Source organism: Sinocyclocheilus rhinocerous, unplaced genomic scaffold, assembly GCF_001515625.1.
Source record: "Sinocyclocheilus rhinocerous isolate Xijiao unplaced genomic scaffold, SAMN03320098_v1.1 scaffold1008, whole genome shotgun sequence".
Lineage (NCBI taxonomy): Eukaryota > Metazoa > Chordata > Actinopteri > Cypriniformes > Cyprinidae > Sinocyclocheilus > Sinocyclocheilus rhinocerous.
In genome coordinates this window covers 273,632-292,243 of record NW_015632723.1, presented here as the reverse complement: position 1 = coordinate 292,243, position 18,612 = coordinate 273,632, and the positions used below count along the sequence as shown (strand labels likewise).

Here is an 18,612-nt window from a genome sequence, read left to right as displayed (position 1 = left end):
GGGGTGGCGAACGTCGGTCCTGGAGAGCCGCAGCCCTGCAGAGTTTTGCTTCAACCTTAATCAAACACACCTGAACAAGCTAATCAAGGTCTGAAGGGTTGCTAGAAAGCTACAGGCAGGTGAGTTTTAATTAGGGTTGAAGCAAAACTCTGCAGGGCTGCGGCTCTCCAGGATCGACGTTCGCCACCCCTGAACTATACATAGGGCTTAAAATTTGGGCTTTTTATATATTATGTCTTATTAAGCTATGTTAAGCACAGTTTTCTATTTGGGAGAAAACGCTTATTGTGCAATTCAGCATGTTTACAATCTGCTTGCTTGTACACAGTATATATTTTTAATAATTTCTATAGCATATTTGGTGTTTTTTTTAATTACTGTTTTCGTTAAGCATTTTCTTTATAATTGCTTCTGGAAGGAAAACGCTTAAAGTGCAATTTAGTGCTTTCTGTTCATATTCTAGGCCAGCGGTGGCGAACTCCGGTCCTGGAGAGTCGCAGCCCTGCAGAGTTCAGCTCCAACCCTAATTAAAACTCACCTGCCTGTAGCTTCCTAGTAACTGTTCAGACCTTGATTAGCTTGTTCAGGTGTGTTTGATTAGGGTTGAAGCAAAACTCTGCAGGGCTGCGGCTCTCCAGGACCGACGTTCGCCACCCCTGTTCTAGGCTTATCTGCTTTCCTGTATGCAGGGCTGTCCTTAGCTCACGCGGGGCATGATGCAAGATATGGACCGGGGCCCCCCTCGGTCCGTTCGCCGCGGGGCACGGTGTGGCCGCACCAGTTGCACCCCCCTAAGGACGGCCCTGCCTGTATCTAGTATATTTTATTAATAAACTGTATACCGAATTCTGTCTTTTTATAGGCCTGCCACTGTCTTAGTCCATTAATTAGCATTTTCTTTCTATGAAGGAGAAAACGCTTAACGTGACATTTAGCGCGTTACATACATATTTTGGGCTATTCTGCTTGTCTGTAAATAGTATGCTTTATTAATAAGGTGTGTAGGCCTACTGAATTTGGTCTTCCAATGTCACTGGTTTAGTACACTAAATCACATTAAGCGTTTTAGAATGTCCCAAAACGGTGCCTTGAACTAAGCACTGATTGTATTTCTTTATACAAGTTCAAAATAAAACTCTATTAACCGCTCCATTGTGAACGTACGGAGCTGTATGAACCACTGCAAGCTGTGAATTAAAAGTATTTGTCCGAACTCAACTAGTTTTGCGAGCGAACGCAAATGTCTTTGCTAGAGAAAGCAAAAGTTTTGCGAGCGAACGCATAAGACTTGAAAAAATCAAATAAAATCTCTCACCCCGTATTTTTCCCCTTTGGGGCAGTGTTGCCAACTGCTTTCAATTGAAAGTAGCTAAAACTGGTAGCTAAATGTCACTAGATGACATCACAACGGCAAATTCACTGATCTATATAAAGATGAACGTAGATCAGTGGGCAAGATGAGAACTTAGATAAGGTTTGTCCAAGAAGTTGCTATATTTGTCCCTACACTTTTGAAAAAAGTCTCAAAAGGGGCGGGGAAGTCGCTAAATCTAGCTACAAAGTAGCTAAATTGGCAACACTGTTTTGGGGGCTCCGTAAATTCACGCTTTTAATTTCGATCGCGCTCCAGTTTACGTCCATTACGTCACTACTGGTAAGAGAAACAATCAGCAGCGCGATCGGTGCTGCAGAAGTAAACTCTATCAAACTCTGCCTGCAGCCTCTTTCGCGGTTTCTCTCTTCGAACTGTGGGCGTTTTAAAAGAAGTAGCGTGTTTAAGTATGAGAACGTCTCAATCAAAGAAGTAGGCATTTACTCCTGCCGGAGAAAATGAAATCTTTAATTTTTCTAATTGGAATGGAAGGGGAGAGTATTATGTATTCTCGAGCGGCTCGCCCACGCATGCAATCACAATCGCGTGATTTAATCTGCGACCACAGTGAAAGCAGCACGAGCCACCTGTTTGTTTGATATGTCGATAACCTCTTCTAAACCCGCGATTGAACTGTTGGCATCAAGCTGATGTTTAAAACATTAGTGCTTTGCTGTCAGAGATTATACCTCTGAGCGTTTCTTTCAAACATGCATTCAAATGAATGTTACTTCAAATGAAGCATGAACAAATTGGTTGGTGTTATTATGTGAAGGCTGTGAAGTTCGTGTTTTTCCAAGGTGCCTGAACTGGTGTGTGTGCTCCACATATTGAGGTCTGGTCATTTATCTCAGCAGATGCTTTACAGAGAATGTCCAACAGAAATCGGGGGTCACAAGAGAGACGTAAAGATAGAAACGCTTCAACTGTGGTCCCTCACAAAATGTGTGAGGGACAGATAGGCTATCAGTGAAAAGTCAGTGAACGGCTTTTAATTTTAACATCTTCGCTGATATCTTTCCGATATAGAGTAGGGGAAAAAAGGACTGGAAAATAAAGTATGAGTTGGAGGGAGAAACTATAAGTAATTTGCAAGTATACTGCAAATGTTACAAACAGAAAAGAATTGACAAGTATAAGAGCAGAAGCTAGTGATGTTTACATGCTTATTTACATAGCTATGCTTCTTTTCTTTCTTTTTTTGTTTGTCATACACTATACCTATTTTGGCATTCAAAAGTCTGAGACCACTAGTTGAAACGCATGCATGTTCTTTTCTAGTTTGGTTTATTTATTTGTATTTTTTGCTAATTATATTATCGGGATAAAATTTGATTGAAAAATTAACATGAATTGATAATGGCAAAATTTCTTAGTATTTTGTTTTTTCTCCCCTTTGCTTTAATAACAGTTCTTCAAGGGAAACATTGAAATTTGCTGTTTTGTACAAAGGAGTTCACATGGTCAGTGTCAGTATTGCTTGTTTGATTGGTGATCTAAAAATCATGCAGAAACTTATATAATTTTGAGTTTCATATAGTTATTATGTGAAGGCTGTGAAGTTCGTGTTTTTCCAAGGTGCCTGAACTGGTGTGTGTGCTCCACATATTGAGGTCTGGTCATTTATCTCAGCAGATGCTTTACAGAGAATGTCCAACAGAAATCGGGGGTCACAAGAGAGACGTAAAGATAGAAACGCTTCAACTGTGGTCCCTCACAAAATGTGTGAGGGACAGATAGGCTATCAGTGAAAAGTCAGTGAACGGCTTTTAATTTTAACATCTTCGCTGATATCTTTCCGATATAGAGTAGGGGAAAAAAGGACTGGAAAATAAAGTATGAGTTGGAGGGAGAAACTATAAGTAATTTGCAAGTATACTGCAAATGTTACAAACAGAAAAGAATTGACAAGTATAAGAGCAGAAGCTAGTGATGTTTACATGCTTATTTACATAGCTATGCTTCTTTTCTTTCTTTTTTTGTTTGTCATACACTATACCTATTTTGGCATTCAAAAGTCTGAGACCACTAGTTGAAACGCATGCATGTTCTTTTCTAGTTTGGTTTATTTATTTGTATTTTTTGCTAATTATATTATCGGGATAAAATTTGATTGAAAAATTAACATGAATTGATAATGGCAAAATTTCTTAGTATTTTGTTTTTTCTCCCCTTTGCTTTAATAACAGTTCTTCAAGGGAAACATTGAAATTTGCTGTTTTGTACAAAGTTCACATGGTCAGTGTCAGTATTGCTTGTTTGATTGGTGATCTAAAAACCATGCAGAAACTTATATAATTTTGAGTTTCATATAATTTTTTCATAACGTTTTCCTTGGTTTTCCTAAAGTTTTTCAAAATCCTTTCAGAGTGTCTCAGACTTTAGGGCTCCTCTGTACATTTGTTGTTGTGGTACAGCGAAACACCATAACATAAATTAAACCTTTCTAAAAACTTTTTCAACTTTAAACCTTAAAAAAAAAAGTACTTTATTTTTCTGTGTACATTTCAAAGTCATATTGATGTAATTTGTATTAAATGTGGAAAATTTTCTGGAGCGAAACACATTTTGGCATATAGCAGTGTGAAATATTTGTTGTTAATCATGCATGCCAATATTCTGTGCTTTTTTAAATTTTATTTATTTATTTTTGCCAGTTCTCTGAAAATCTATGTTAATCTGTCTTAGAATTTGTGCATGCTAAAAAAAAAAAAGTGGGAAAGATACATAATTTTACATTTGTCTGTCTGTTTTTAGTTTGGAAGGTTGCCTGAATCAAGAAGAGCAGCTGTAGACACCAGCAGCTGGATTTCACTACCATCCTGATGCACAGCACCCTCTCAGACTGACGGGTTTTCTCTGGCAGAGAGAAAGAGAGCTCACACAGGTGGGCCAGCAGCATCCCAGAGATTATAGATTTGGAGATTACAGGACAACAGCAGGTCAGGCTACATTGCCTTGTTGAAATCCGTGTTCTCCACCTCACCAATTCTGTTAAGAGCTGTTACTGTGAAATTGGCAAGCGAGTCCTGCGACGCAACACATTTACAAGCACTCGGCTGATCACATACTCCACTAGCTGTTAGACAGATGCAGTGTTAGAAGAAAATCGGATGAATCTTCAAGCTACTTTCATTGAAGACACCGTAAAGATCAAGGAACTAGCATGGTGGCATGTCTGTGCATTTAAAGTAACTACTGCCGAATGAATGAGATGGAAAGAGTTTTGAGAGTGTTGTAGAATGTAAAACTATTCAAGATGTTTGCAAAAGAGCTTCATTACAAGTCTGTGAGAAAACTCCACCCTTTTCCACCTCTGGCTGCGAAGTTCGACATGGTGGCTTGCTAGACGGAGCGTACGGGCGCAAACAAACCGGATTAGAGTGACAAACTTGGACTCATAGAGGACTGTAATAGAACAGACACGGATGACAGCCTAGCTTGTCTGGCACTGAGATGTCAAAACCACAGAGGGGACTATTCCTCCAACTGTCACTGCAGGGCGAATAGAGTCGATCACACACACGCCTACAAGCAGACTGTTTTTTAGAGGTGAAAGACTGGTGTGTGTTTGAACCGTGGCAGTATAGACAGTTGAAAAGCGTGAGAGAGAGAGAGCTGGAGGAGATCACATAGTGTAGGGGGAAGAGAGCGAAAATAAAGAGCGCTAAAAAGGCGCCACAGCAGTGGTGACACATTAAAAGAGAAGACTGACAGACTGGAGATCAGCAGTGGCAGTTCACAGGTGCAGTTTTGTGAGATTCACACACTTTTGGGTTTAAAACCTGTAGCTCAGTATGCCGAGTAGTACTGAGTCCAGTTTGGGCACGGTGGCAGGGGCCGGTTCATGGGAGTGGGGCGGGCACATGCCATCTGTGCCTCCGCACCGAGAGGGACACTTCAGCTTGGGATGGGGTTGGGGTTGGGCCGCATGGGCTCGGGCTCAGAGGACGGGCGAGCTGAGACCCTGGGTGCCCGCCGGAGTCGGACCTGCAGTGGCAGGAGAACGCGGGGGTAAACGATGCTCCCTTCGCTTTTGCGTGGTCTTGGGATCCCTTGCCCTCCTGTTCCTCACCTCACTCTTCTTCTCCTTCACGCTGAGAGGAGGAGCCGGCTTGCCTTACTTGGAACCCCCGGGATGGGAAGAGTCACGCAGAGTTAAGCTAGTGCCCAGCTACGCCAGTTCCCACCTGGTCATCCCGGCTGAGAGCTCTCAGCAGAAGACATGTGCCTGCTCTCAGTGCGTGGGCGACCCAGGCATTTCTGACTGGTTCGACGAGAACTATGACCCGGACATCTCGCCTGTGTGGATTCGGGACAACATCCAGCTGCCTTCAGACGTGTACTACTGGTGGGTGGTAAGTGATCTTATGGTTACTCTCTTCTGCTTTTAGCTTAAGAAACCCTTTCAGTTGATGTGGTTAGACTTTGTTGTGGTTCGATTTTGTGAAATGCTTTTGGCCTCATGCATTAACTAAATGAAAAAACAAAATGAAATGGCTACAAAATTGTTGCATGTGAACTCACACTGTCCTTAATTAAAAGAGACCTAATTTTGTTGTGCTTCTCTCCTTTAAATGAGAGAGGTTAGCGATCGGCAATTGTGCTTATGCATCATGTTTAAACGACAGGAAGCAAAGAGGACATTTTCATTTAAAAGAACATGAGTAATGTCTGAAAAAAGTGTGTCAGCTGAAAAGTGTAAGTCCGTAATACTTGCTCAGAGTGAATTAAAAGCAGGGTGGGTGCCGGACTGCATTAAGCCAAAGAAGCAGTAAGATTTTGGGATGAAGGTTAGGAACATGCTTGCACTTGCGGAAACTGCTGAATTTTACATTTTCTTCAGAAAATGTAAGTGGTGCTGTTAGAATGCTGGGGTGGTCTAGGTGGTTGCTTAGGTGGTTTATTACTGGTCAAAAAAAAAAGAAAAGAAAAGAGTGATTGTTAATTGTTTTGGCAGTGTTGGACTTATTGGACATTCATTTCAGAGTTTAATAGGCATAATTACTCAAAACGAATTATGTAATTTGTTTTGTTATGAAACTTAGGTTGAACTGATGAAATTCCTCTGTGTGAAATTTTTGAATCAATCAATGAATTAAATTTCTCTTCCTTTTATTCAAATTCTAATTCAGCGTCATGTGGGCTGTAACAAGTTCAAATCAAATTTAAATTCAATCAAGTCAGGAATTTAAATTCTGATTGTTGCACAAAACTGCTATACAGATAAAGATGCACATACTGTATAACTTACATGAATATGCACACTACTGTTCAAGAGGGGTTGGTAATTTTTTTAAAAATGTTTTTGAATGAAGGCTGTGTTTATTTTATCAAAACTCCATTAAAAATCATCATATTTTTATTTTTGATTCTTCATTATCAATGTTTTACAGTTGTTCTTAATATTTATGGAAAAAAACTTGATTTTTTTTTTTTAAGGATTCATTGATGAATAGAAATGTTAATAGAACCGCATTTATTTGAAATAGAAATGTGAAAATCTTGTGATCACTTTAGAGTACTCCTGCTGAATAAAAGTATAGAAATCTTAAAAAATAAATAAACGAATCTTTCTGATACTAAACCTCTAATGGTAGCTTTCTGTTGATGAAAGAGTCTTGTATTAAACACAATGGCTCCTGTTTTTTGAATGGGCACAGAGCAAAATCAGTGGCTGGCATCTGTACCCAGAAAACATCTGCCAAGAATTATGGAGACCTGGTAAACTCAGCAGCAGGGACCATGAGGAGAGGAAACAGGGAAAGATAGAGAACTGGGTTGGCTGGAAGGAAGCCATATCATGGAGGGATGTCAGTAAAATACAAAAGGAAAGATTTTAGGTCTGGTCTTGGTTTTCAGAACGTGTTTTTGATGGATCTTTTTTTTTTTTTTCTATTCATCACAGCAGAGGACTTCAGCGGCTAATTGGCTGCCTGGATGTTTATTTTAGTATGCATGTGTGCAAAGGCAGGTGTGCAGATGGTGTGAAGTTAAAAGATAACTGCCCAACCTTATGTTAGTTTTCTTTCTTTCCCTTTCTTCCTCCCTCTCTTCTCTTCCCTCTGGGCTTTGTACAGATGTTGCAGCCTCAATTCAAACCCCACAACATCCAGCAAGTTCTACAAAGGCTGTTCCAGGTCATTCCAGGCCATTCCCCATATGGTACGTGGGACCCTGCCCGCTGTCTGCGCTGTGCCGTGGTGGGAAATTCGGGCAACCTTCGGGCGGCAGGTTACGGTCCAGTGATTGATGGCCACGACTTCATCATGAGGTGAGTCTTGAAATGCCACTGTGAAACGAAGTATGGAAAGAAAACAGTCTTTCAAACGATTTTTAACTACATATCTAAGATTATGAAAATGATTTGGTATTCTTTTGAAACTAAAAAATAAGACATACAAATTCAGTTGAATTCAGAATGAGTTTGTCTGGCTAGGTTATGATAGTTTTGCATTTTCAAAGTTGTTTTCAATTTGAACACTATTATTTAGTTATGTGTTTTTCACAAGTTATGTTTTTTCTGCAGTGTTTTTTTTAGTTTAGTTTTAGTATGTAATTTCTCTACTTCTGTACTTTTCTGACTTTAGACTGGTAGGATACTCAAACTAATAAAAAATATATTTCAAAAGCATATATCCACATTGTTTAATTTTTTTAGGGTACATAAACCTTGAAATAGATTACTAGCTGCTATAGGAGATTTATTAAAAGTAGTAATTTAACACTGAAAACAAAAACTTCTTTTTAAGGAATCAATTAAGCAACCAACAGAACAGCTAGCGCTCTTAAAAAAGGAAGATCTTTGATAAAAGCCACATTTATCCATATCAATATATTTATAGTTTTATTTATTTTAGAGCTTATGAAAATGTGTGTGTGTGTGTGTGTGTGTGTTTAGCAGTATTTGTCTTAGTTTTAGTGTGCAATAATAGCTCTGTTTTCTGGGACACTGATCACAGTCAGATATGGTGGATTGACATTTGCAATTGCAGATTTCAGTTGAATGAACGTGGAAAAGGGCAGAATGTGCATATTGCTGCTTAAAGAAAAGAGTAAAATAATAGCCTGGGGGAGACGTTGAAGAACAGTGTATGTTTAGTAGAGATCAGAGAGTCGGAGCGGCTGAAAGAGACGGAGGTATAAATTGAGGTGCTATTTCAGTCAAGTCTTTATTGATTCAGCTCTGAAATCTTAAATTAATCCCGTCCTCCGCTGTATCCATTTCTTTCTTCTGCCCCACAGCAGCTGTCTCCTCGTCTCTTTATTTGTTTAACTGCTGTCTGCTTTCATTTTGACACCGTTTAAGAGATGGTTTGAGCTTCCTGCCTCAGTCAAATTAGTTTGCTGTTGCTGTTTATTGGCTCATAAGTTTCCATTGGCTGAAACATTTTTATTAAAGTAAACAGTACTTTGTTTGAAATCTGTTAGCATCCTTGTAGCATACCAACTGCATTTCATGTGTATATACTTCTGTATTTTTGTATTTTATTTGTTTGTTTATTTAACAGGGGCAATACACTAGGCATTGTTACATAACGACAACCGATGCTGTGTATATAGGACATGTAGCATAAAGCTAGTTTGCAGCCCTCGTCCCTGGTTAAGCTTTTACATAAAATCAAAACATCCAAATAAAAAACAAACAGAATCATCACAAGGAACAAAACAAGTACAATTACACATGTGTATATATAGATACCTATGTGAGTATATGTTGTACCTAAACAATCAAACAATGGCATATTGACATACCTAAACACATATGTAACTTTATACAAAGTCACAAGCATAAAATGTAAATTATCATGCATACCGAAAGAAAATGTAAGCTTAACCAGCCTGAATAAGCCTGAGGTACTCAATGTTCACATCGCTGTAGAGACTTCAGCCATTGTTTCAGCTTTGTAGCGAAAACTGTGAGTTCTGATTGCAACTTTAAATCTACAGGCATGGTGTTCCATAGATGTGAACCTTTCACTGAAAAGGATGATTGACCCTCAGTAGTTCTGTATCTCCAAACTCTACAATTCCCACTTACTGCCCCTCTGGTCTTTGCCCCATCACTAATGTATTTTTGTATCAGCTAACAGATTACATCAGGGGCAAGCTCATATAAACTTAAATACTGTTTTTATAAATGAAAACTTTATCAAAACTTAACAAATAATACTTTTGAAGAATTTGACAATGATGCCATTTCATTGGTTTCTGATCCATTACTTTTAAAGTTTGTTTGTATAATGACATTACAGGCTTAACAACTGATTGGGAAGCCTGACCCCAAGTTATCGCACAATAGGTCACATGTGAAAATATCATAGTATGCATAAACATTTGACCTGCTTTAAGAGATATACATGGTCTTATCATATGAAAACTGTTTGAATTTGTCTTAATAGTCTTAGACATGTTCTTAATATGGGCATCAAACTTAAAGGGTTAGTTCACCCAAAAATGAAAATTTTGTAATTTATTACTCACCCTTATGTCGTTCCAAACCCGTAAGACCTCCGTTCATCTTCGGAACACAAATTAAGATATTTTTGATGCATTCTGACAGCTCTCTGACCCTCCCATAGACAGCAAGGGTACTACCACGATCAACGTCCAGAAACGTAGCAAGGAGATCGGTAAAATAATCCATGTGACATCAGGAGGTCAACCGTAATATTACAAAGCTACGAGAATACTTTTTGTGTGCAAAAGAAGAAAAAAAAAAAGACTTTATTCAACAATTCGCACGGATACGTTGTTTTCGTTCAAATCAAAGCACAAACAACCGTGTGGTGTGGCTGACACAGAACAACATACGCGGTTTGTGTTCAGTGGATACTCTCCAAAATGGTGCTAGGGTGACGCAGAGGAGACGAATTGTTGAATAAAGTCTTTTTTTTTCTTTTGCGCACAAAAAGTATTCTCGTAGCTTCATGATATTACGGTTGAACCCCTGATGTCACATGGATTATTTTACCGATCTCCTTGCAACGTTTCTGGACATTGATCGTGTAAGCACCCTTGCTGTCTATGGGAGGGTCAGAGAGCTGTCAGATATAATCAAAAATATCATAATTTGTCTTCCGAAGATGAACGGAGGTCTTACGGGTTTTGAACGACATGAGGGTGAGTAATTAATGACAGAATTTTCATTTTTGGGTGATCTATCCCTTTAAGCTTGGAGTCTACAATGACACCTAAATATTTAAATTCACTCACTTCCTTGATTTCCTTTTGGTCAAATAAATACATCCAGCGCTTTGCTCCTTAGTGAAAAACACATTGAAACTGTTTTGTTGTAATTTAAAGTTAAACAGTTATCCTGCAGCCACTGGGAAACACTGACCAGTTGCCTGGTTAACAATTCTGGAGCCAGATGAGAAGTTTCTGCTGTTATATAAATATTTGTGTCATCTGCATACATTTGACAACCAACCTCCTTGCAACTTTCAAGTAAATCATTTATATATAAACAAAAAAAAGCAAAGGACCCACTATTGAGGCTTGTGGTATACCTAGTTTGCATTTTCGAAGTGATGACTTCACACCACAACTACTTTTTATGGTATCTATAAAATGACATGTAGCCAATTCTGTTGAATACTTTGGCCAAAATCCCAAAGTAATTCATTAATTTTTCAGCCATTAATTGTTTAACTTTTCTATGACTTTGGAAATTACTGGAATAATTAAGATGGGTCTATAATTACACACCTCATCAGTCTCTCCAGACTTAAAAACTTTGGTCACCACAGCTGTTTTAAAATTTTGTGGAAACTCACCAGTTTTAATAGATAAAATTAGCAAATGAGCTATTGGCCTTACCAGAGTTGCACCGTTTTTAATAAGAGAAGCATCTAAACCAAATATATCTTTAGCTTTTGAACGGTTTAATTGATTAATAATTTTACCGATTTTATCTTGATCAACCTGTGAAATATAAAAAGATGAAGATGAATTTCTTACTACATCATGTGATAAACAGAATTGAAATTTGCTGCAAGTTCTTCTACTGATTTAAAAAAAAAAAGGTATTAAATTCATTTTTGCAATTTCCAAAGCATCAGTACTTTTCATTTATATTCAGTTTTATGTAATGTCCTTACTTTGACTGAATTTGTGGTTAATTTATTCAAAAGTTTCCAAATTGTTACATAAAGACAACTGATGCTGTGTATATAGGACATTTAGCATAAAGCTAGTTTGCAGCCCTCGTCCCTGGTTAAGCTTTTACATAAAATCAAAACATCCAAATAAAAAACAAACACAGTCATCACAAGGAACAAAACAAGTACAATTACATATGTGTATATATAGATAACTATGCGAGTATATGTTGTACCTAAACAATCAAACAATGGCATATTGACATACTTATATAATTTATTCATATGTTTCCAAAAAAGCGAGCTATTGCCCTGTGAGTCAACAAACAACTGCATGAAATAAGATGACTTTGCTTTTCTCAGTTCACTAACCACTTTATTCCTTAAATCTTTAAAGATCAATATATCTGTAGTTTTGTAGATCAGCCATGTGCAGTCATATCTTGTTACTACCATGTTGTGGTTTAAAGCTGGTAATCCTGAGTTTTTCTATTAATGTTGATTTTTTTTCCTACTGGAATAAAACTGTTGAAGAATGTAGACCAATCCAACCAGAATTCGCAAGAAAAGCTGATACAAAAGAGCGGGTGTGGAGCCACCTCTGCTCTTGGCAGCTATCTTGACATTACATACTGGTGTGAATTTTTGGTGAGAATTTATTCATTCATTTATTGTTTACTTTGAATTAATTTGTGAAAACCAGTGCTAAGTACCAACTGTATTACTACTAAACACTACAACAGAGCTGTAGAATAACAAACCTTTCTTGCACTTCCACCAAAAAAAAAATCTTAATTTTAAATGAGTATTGTGGTTTCCAGTTTAAGTCTTGCTCTTTGGCCTTTTGTTTATTAGAGATTGATGATATAAGAAGAAAAATGCTTGAGATTTGATTGGTAAAACATCTCACTCACTTTGAGAAAAGCTTTTAGTCTTAAGAAGATAAAGAAAGCGAGAGAGAGAGAGATGACGTGATATTTGTTTTGCATTAAAATCTCTAGGACTATTGCATCTAAAGCTTTTTAAATCCTGGTGCCTGGATACAAGCTTGAGATTCTATGTGTTTGCAAAACCTTGGTGATGTAAGGCAGTTCTCTGAATTTCAGTGAATACATGTAGAATACAGATTGAATGAGAAAGGGAGGCAGGATTTTTGTTTTCTAATCGGAGCATTTTGTTGAGAGGACATGAGCTGTGAAATAGAAGCTCTGACATCCATCGGGGAAACAGACGTGTCTCCTGAATAGACACCGACGCTGTCTGCGTTCCTGTCTGATCCACACCCTCTTTCCATCATCTTGCTTGTCTCTTGCAGTCTGTCTCTCTTACAGGAATAAGTCACCCCAAAATGAAAATTGTGTCATTTTATACATCCTCATGTCATTCCAAACCCTTACAATGTTTTTCTGTGGAACAAAAAGGAGCATTTTGAATAATTCCCTGGTTATTATTTTCTGTACAATTACAATGAATGGTGATGCCTCTCTGTCTGCTTTTTTTTTGCTGCTGGCTGTCAACCTAGGTGCACTTTCTGTTTGTTCTCTGTACTCCGTCATGGGGAAAATAATGAAATGCTAAAGTAATAGGGCTTGTTTGAGCAAAAGTGAGGGAGCGTTTTCACGGTCCAATTCAATTGGGTCTGTGTGTTCCAGGATGAACCTGGCTCCCACTGTAGGGTACAAAGAGGATGCCGGCAGCCGTACCACACACCACTTCATGTACCCAGAAAGTGCCAAAAACCTGGCGGCCAACGTTAGCTTTGTGCTGGTGCCCTTCAAGACTCTCGACTTGTTGTGGATCACCAGTGCCCTCTCCACCGGCCAGATCCGCTTGTGAGAACAATAATGCAGACACAAGGATTTTAGGAAAAAAGATAGCTGCACTATTTTTTATTTTATTATTTTATATTATGTTTTAAAGGGGTCATATGATGTTGCTAAAAAGAACATTATTTTGTGTATTTGGTGTAATGAAATGCGTTTATGCGGTTTAAGGTAAAAAAAACACACATTATTTTCCACATAATGTACATTATTGTTTCTCTTCTATGCCTCGCCTTTCTGAAACGCGTCGATTTTTACAAAGCTCATCGGTCTGAAAAGTGAGGTGTGCTCTGATTGGCCAGCTATCCAGTGCATTGTGATTGGCCGAATTCCTCAAGCATGTGACTGAAATGTTACGCTCCTTACCATACTGTGATGCCGTGTCCCGGTGTTCTAACAAATAATGCTACCTATCAGATTATGCTACCAACACTGTAATTATCCTACTGTAAGGGTAGGTTTAGGGTTGGGGTAGGTGTACATGTTAATAAAGGATTTTGCTTCCGAAATATGCTACCATCTGTTTTAATGGGAGGTATAATCTGACAGGGTAGCACAAATCGTCAGAACACCGGCGCAACGAGACAAAACCAATAAAACCCATTACAAACTAGGCATTTGTAGCATCCGCTGCACACATCTGAATATTTGGGTTGAACTGTTCTGGAACAGTGTTGTAAATGCAACTTAATCACTGATCTCTAGTCGTGTCCTCTTTTGGAAGGCCAAACAAAGTTTTTTTCGCTTTTGCAACGAAACACACAGCGTGCGTGAACATTTGGGCGATTGTTATGTTTTTTTTAAAATCTTCCCACATCGTGATGTAGATATGTGGGGGCGTGGACCAGTCTTAACTTTTATAAAGAATGTCTCTTTGGGTTTGAGACTTTAGTCTTTGCAACTTCAGGGATCTTATCTATTCACGAACAGCTTGTAACACTCCAAAGAGAAAGGAAAACTTGAAATCGCATCATATGACCCCTTTAATTTAAATCATTTATATTTTTTATTATTTTTATTTAAATATTTTTCTTTTTATTTATTTTAACCACAATCTCATGTCATATTATGTCACTCTAACATGGTAAAATAAAGTCATAAGAATGTGACATCCCTTCACTAAATTAACTATTCAGAGAAAAAAATCTTGACCAAGGGCGCATCAAGCAAGACAAGCAGAGAGGGAACAAATTGTCAAAAACAAAAAGTGGATCCCATTGCAAAAAACAGAAAAATCCACATTCAGGCACTCGCATAGCAAGCAAAGTAAAAAGCCTTTAATTATAAGACAGGGTTACATATTAAAAAACACCAACACGTATCAGCCCAAGCCCAAGAAAAATCCACATCCAAGCACTCGCATAGCAAGCAAAGTAAAAAGCCTTATCAACACCCTGATGAAGGCCTGCTTGGGCTGATACGCTTTGGTGTTTTTTAATATGTAACCCTGTCTGTTTTTTGCAATGGGATCCACTTTTTGTTTTTGACGAATTAACTATTCAGTTCAGTTTTCAGACACTGTAGCTTTAATGAAAGTTTTGTCAAAATCCTGAATTAAATTTTTTCTTTTATTATTTTTTTTAAACCACATTCAATCGTTTTGTCTCTCTAAAAAAAACAATTTTTTTTCAGACTATAAGTTTAACTAAAAGTGTTTAATTTGGTTGTCGAAATCTTTAATTGATTTGTATTTTTAATTTATTTAAATCTTTATTTTAAATATGTATTTTTTTTATTCAATATTTTCTTTTATAAAATTTTCTTCTTTTAAATTATTTCTTTTTAACCACAATCACTCTAACATGATAAACTAAAAAATTAGAAATCCCGCACACCAATTGAACTTGCTTAGTAAATAACTTTAATATGCAACAGGAATGTCTGTTGAGTAAAATGTTTCATATTTAAGTTATTTTGTTACTAAGCAAGTTTGAGTGGTGCGCAGGATTTCTCATTTTTTGGTTTATTTTGAACGTTCATTTGATGAACATGCTTCAGATTTGGGTGTGTGAGGTACTATACGTTTAAAATAGTACCCCCATGATAAAAAAAAATCTTGTGACATCACATCAATAAATTAGTTGTTCATTTCAGTTTTCAGTCACTATGTGGATTTAATAAAAATGTGGTTGTCAGTACCTGAATTTTGAGTCATAGCTGTAGTAGCTGCAGTGTGGCCAATGAGACATTCATATATTCGGTCTGTGAGCACACTGCAGTCAGTGTTCTGTACCCAGAAATGCATCATTCAAATCACACACACCGCCACACATCACCGAGCTTCATCAACATTCTCTACTTCACTGAAAAACACCAGAAAGTTAGCAGCAGTTCAACTCACTGTTTTTTAATGAAAAGATGAAGAGATGCCAGAAGTGGGAAGACTTATAACTTTTTCTTTCCAAATCGTTCTCTCTCTCAGCACTTACGCTCCAGTGAAGCAGTTTCTGCGTGTGGATAAAGACAAGGTAATATATTCCCATCCTGCCTCTCACAGATTTATATTCTCTGAATTAAGACACTCTTTAGTCCCTGAACAATAGAACACTATCAGTCTCCCATTCAGGCTCTGTTTTCTCTGTGCTGCTATAAATCTGCATACGTATCAAATAATGTCCTGTAGGTTCAGATCTTCAACCCAGCTTTCTTTAAATACATCCATGACCGCTGGACACGTCATCATGGCCGCTATCCCTCCACTGGCATGCTTGTGCTGTTCTTCGCTCTACACGTATGTGATGAGGTAAGACTTTAGGGAATATAATATAATAGGGTATATAATAATGCATACAATTCATACATGATGTTTGTAAATTGATGTCCCAAAATCTAGTTTTCTTGAAATGTGCTATCGTATCATACTGAAATTTAGAATATTATATAATATAGCAGTGCAATGTATTTTAAAAAGTAATCGAATTCTGTGATGGCAGTGGCACAGCTGAATTTTCAGCAGTTATTACTTCGGTCTTCAGTGTTATATGATCCTTCAGAAATCATTCTAATACGATGATTTGGTGCTCAAGAAACGTTGCTTATTATCAAAGTTCAAAACTGTGATACATTTTTCTTCACAATTTTTTTAATGAATAGAAAGTTCAAAAGAACAGCTATTTGAAATAAAAATATTTAGTAACAATGTAGAAGTCTTTACTCTCACTTCCGATCAATTTAATGTGTCCTTGCTAAATAAAAGTATTAATTTCTTTCAAAAAAAAACAAAACTTACTGACCCAAATCTTTTGAACTTTAGTGTGAACTACTTACATTTATATTATAGATAATATATAAAGAATATGTGTGTATAGCTTTTGTTTGTTTTAGCTTTTTATATGTACAAAAATTAAGAAACAAATCATTTTAAATGTTACATTTGATTTACATTTCAAAGCTCTGATATTGACACTGAATTCGTTTCTGTGTCATAGGTGAATGTATTTGGTTTTGGGGCAGACAGCAGGGGAAATTGGCACCACTATTGGGAGCAGAACCGCTATTCTGGAGAGTTTCGTAAAACAGGTGTCCATGATGCAGACTATGAGGCCCAGATCATTGACAAGCTGACCAAGGCTGGCAAGATCTCAGTCTTTCCTGGAAAGTGAATCTGGGCACCAGGTGCAAAGAAATGGATCAACTGATGGACTACCGTAAACAAAACCACCCATTATCCACTTGACACACATAGTGTGCCTGTTAAACGTGATCAAGAAGTAATTTTTCATGATCTTATTACTAGTCTATGCTGTCCTGAATGGACAGGATTCTGGGCAGCATCCCCATGATGTGGTGGTTTTGAGAGGAGACACTAGTACTAAATGTACTAATGTGCTTTTCCTTGCAAGCCTACCTCAACTAGGATAAGGAACTTGACTTGGCAAGGAACACTAATATCTCAACACTAATCAGCATGTTAGATATATGTGCTGGGAATGGATTTGGCTTATATTTATGACTTTTGTTGAATAGTGATGATGTGGGAACTCTTATCTCATGCCGAGGCCCCGTAGATGAGTGAGACCAACAATTACCATAGTGTATCCTAGTACTAGTAGTGTAGTAGTACTCTGTGATTCATTAAAGATAGTTGACCCAAAAAATGAAAATTGTCGTAACTTATTCACCCTCATCTAGTTCCAAACCTGTATGATTTACTTTCTTCTGCAAAGCACAAAAGATATTTTGAAGAATGTTGGAACTGTTTATGTCAATGAGGTCAATAGGGTCCAAAGTTGTCTTGCACCGTTGTCTTCACAGAAGGAAAAGTCATACAGGTGTGGAATTGAATTAAAAGCTTGGACATATAGTGGCGGGTCGTTTCACTAGCGTTGTAACGCAGCAGTTAGGCTCCTCACGTCACCAGGCGCATGTGGCTGAGTGGAAGTTACGTTCTTGCTGTTAAACCGAGCTTTGTTTTGTCTTGAGATAATTAGTTTCGTTGTTCGTGTTTGAAATGATCACGCTAACAGTTTGCAATCACTGTGTGCTCACAGCAGTATGAACAACTTTGTCTTTTTGGTTTGTTCATTTTTGCTAATTACGTTTGAGTACTGATCGTTCCTCTGGTCTGAGGAGGATGGGCCAATACTCGACACCAGGAGCTGAAACCACTGACGCAGTCCAACATGAACGCAATATATTAAGTACATGAGGAGTACGTTTAGAAACCACCGCTAATAATGGTGTGGTGATTGTTCAAGAGATGCACTGTGAACAGTGGTAGAGCTTCATTGTTGATCTTCAGCACACTACTCTTGAATGTAACGTATAGTGTTATATAATGGAAAATGACAGAAAAAAGCATTAGATTGTGAGAAACCGAATATAAGCTTACATTTATGAAGCCTGGTGTATTGCGATACAATTTAGCTGACAGACAGATCTTGAAGTTATGGTGGAATTCATTGATGAGCATTTTCTTGAAGGCAGACACTTCTTTGCTGCTGTTCAGTCATTTACCATTAACAATAGGTTTATGTAGAATGTATGTAATGTAAAATTTGTGTAGTTTTCCTTGTATAATTTATTACATAATAAATGTTGAAGACCATACAAAGGATAAGCAGAAAGATCCGCTTGACTGCTTTCTACAGAGCCGCTAAAGGGATAGTGATGGGGAAAATATACAGATGGGAGTAAAATTATATTTCAATGCATTCTCTTGTAAATTTTTTCATTCCCACCTGAGAAACTTTGCGTTATTTTGAAAATATTTGCATTCCCCAGAGAAACTTTGGGTTAACTTGCAAAATGCGTTACCCAGAGAAACTTTGCTTTACTTTACTAATTATTTGCGCTTCCGCTTAGCTTGCAAACT

The 18,612-nt window shown here is 37.6% G+C and overlaps 1 protein-coding gene across 5 annotated transcripts in view; it reads left to right on the top strand.

Annotated features, from left to right (window-relative positions):
• LOC107742884 (CMP-N-acetylneuraminate-beta-galactosamide-alpha-2,3-sialyltransferase 2-like) overlaps nucleotides 1-18,383 on the top strand; it is a 26,390-nt gene extending 8,007 nt beyond the window's left edge. For 2 of the 5 annotated variants that reach the window (XM_016555960.1, XM_016555958.1), the window contains exons 3-8: nucleotides 4,130-5,730; nucleotides 7,453-7,646; nucleotides 13,128-13,307; nucleotides 15,721-15,766; nucleotides 15,922-16,041; nucleotides 16,727-18,383. In XM_016555960.1, coding sequence (XP_016411446.1) covers nucleotides 5,170-5,730; nucleotides 7,453-7,646; nucleotides 13,128-13,307; nucleotides 15,721-15,766; nucleotides 15,922-16,041; nucleotides 16,727-16,900 — 1,275 coding nt within the window. In that variant the 5' untranslated portion in view covers nucleotides 4,130-5,169 and the 3' untranslated portion in view covers nucleotides 16,901-18,383. The other 3 variants (XM_016555962.1, XM_016555959.1, XM_016555961.1) reach the window with 3 other exon arrangements.
• Nucleotides 18,384-18,612: the final 229 nt, after the last annotated feature.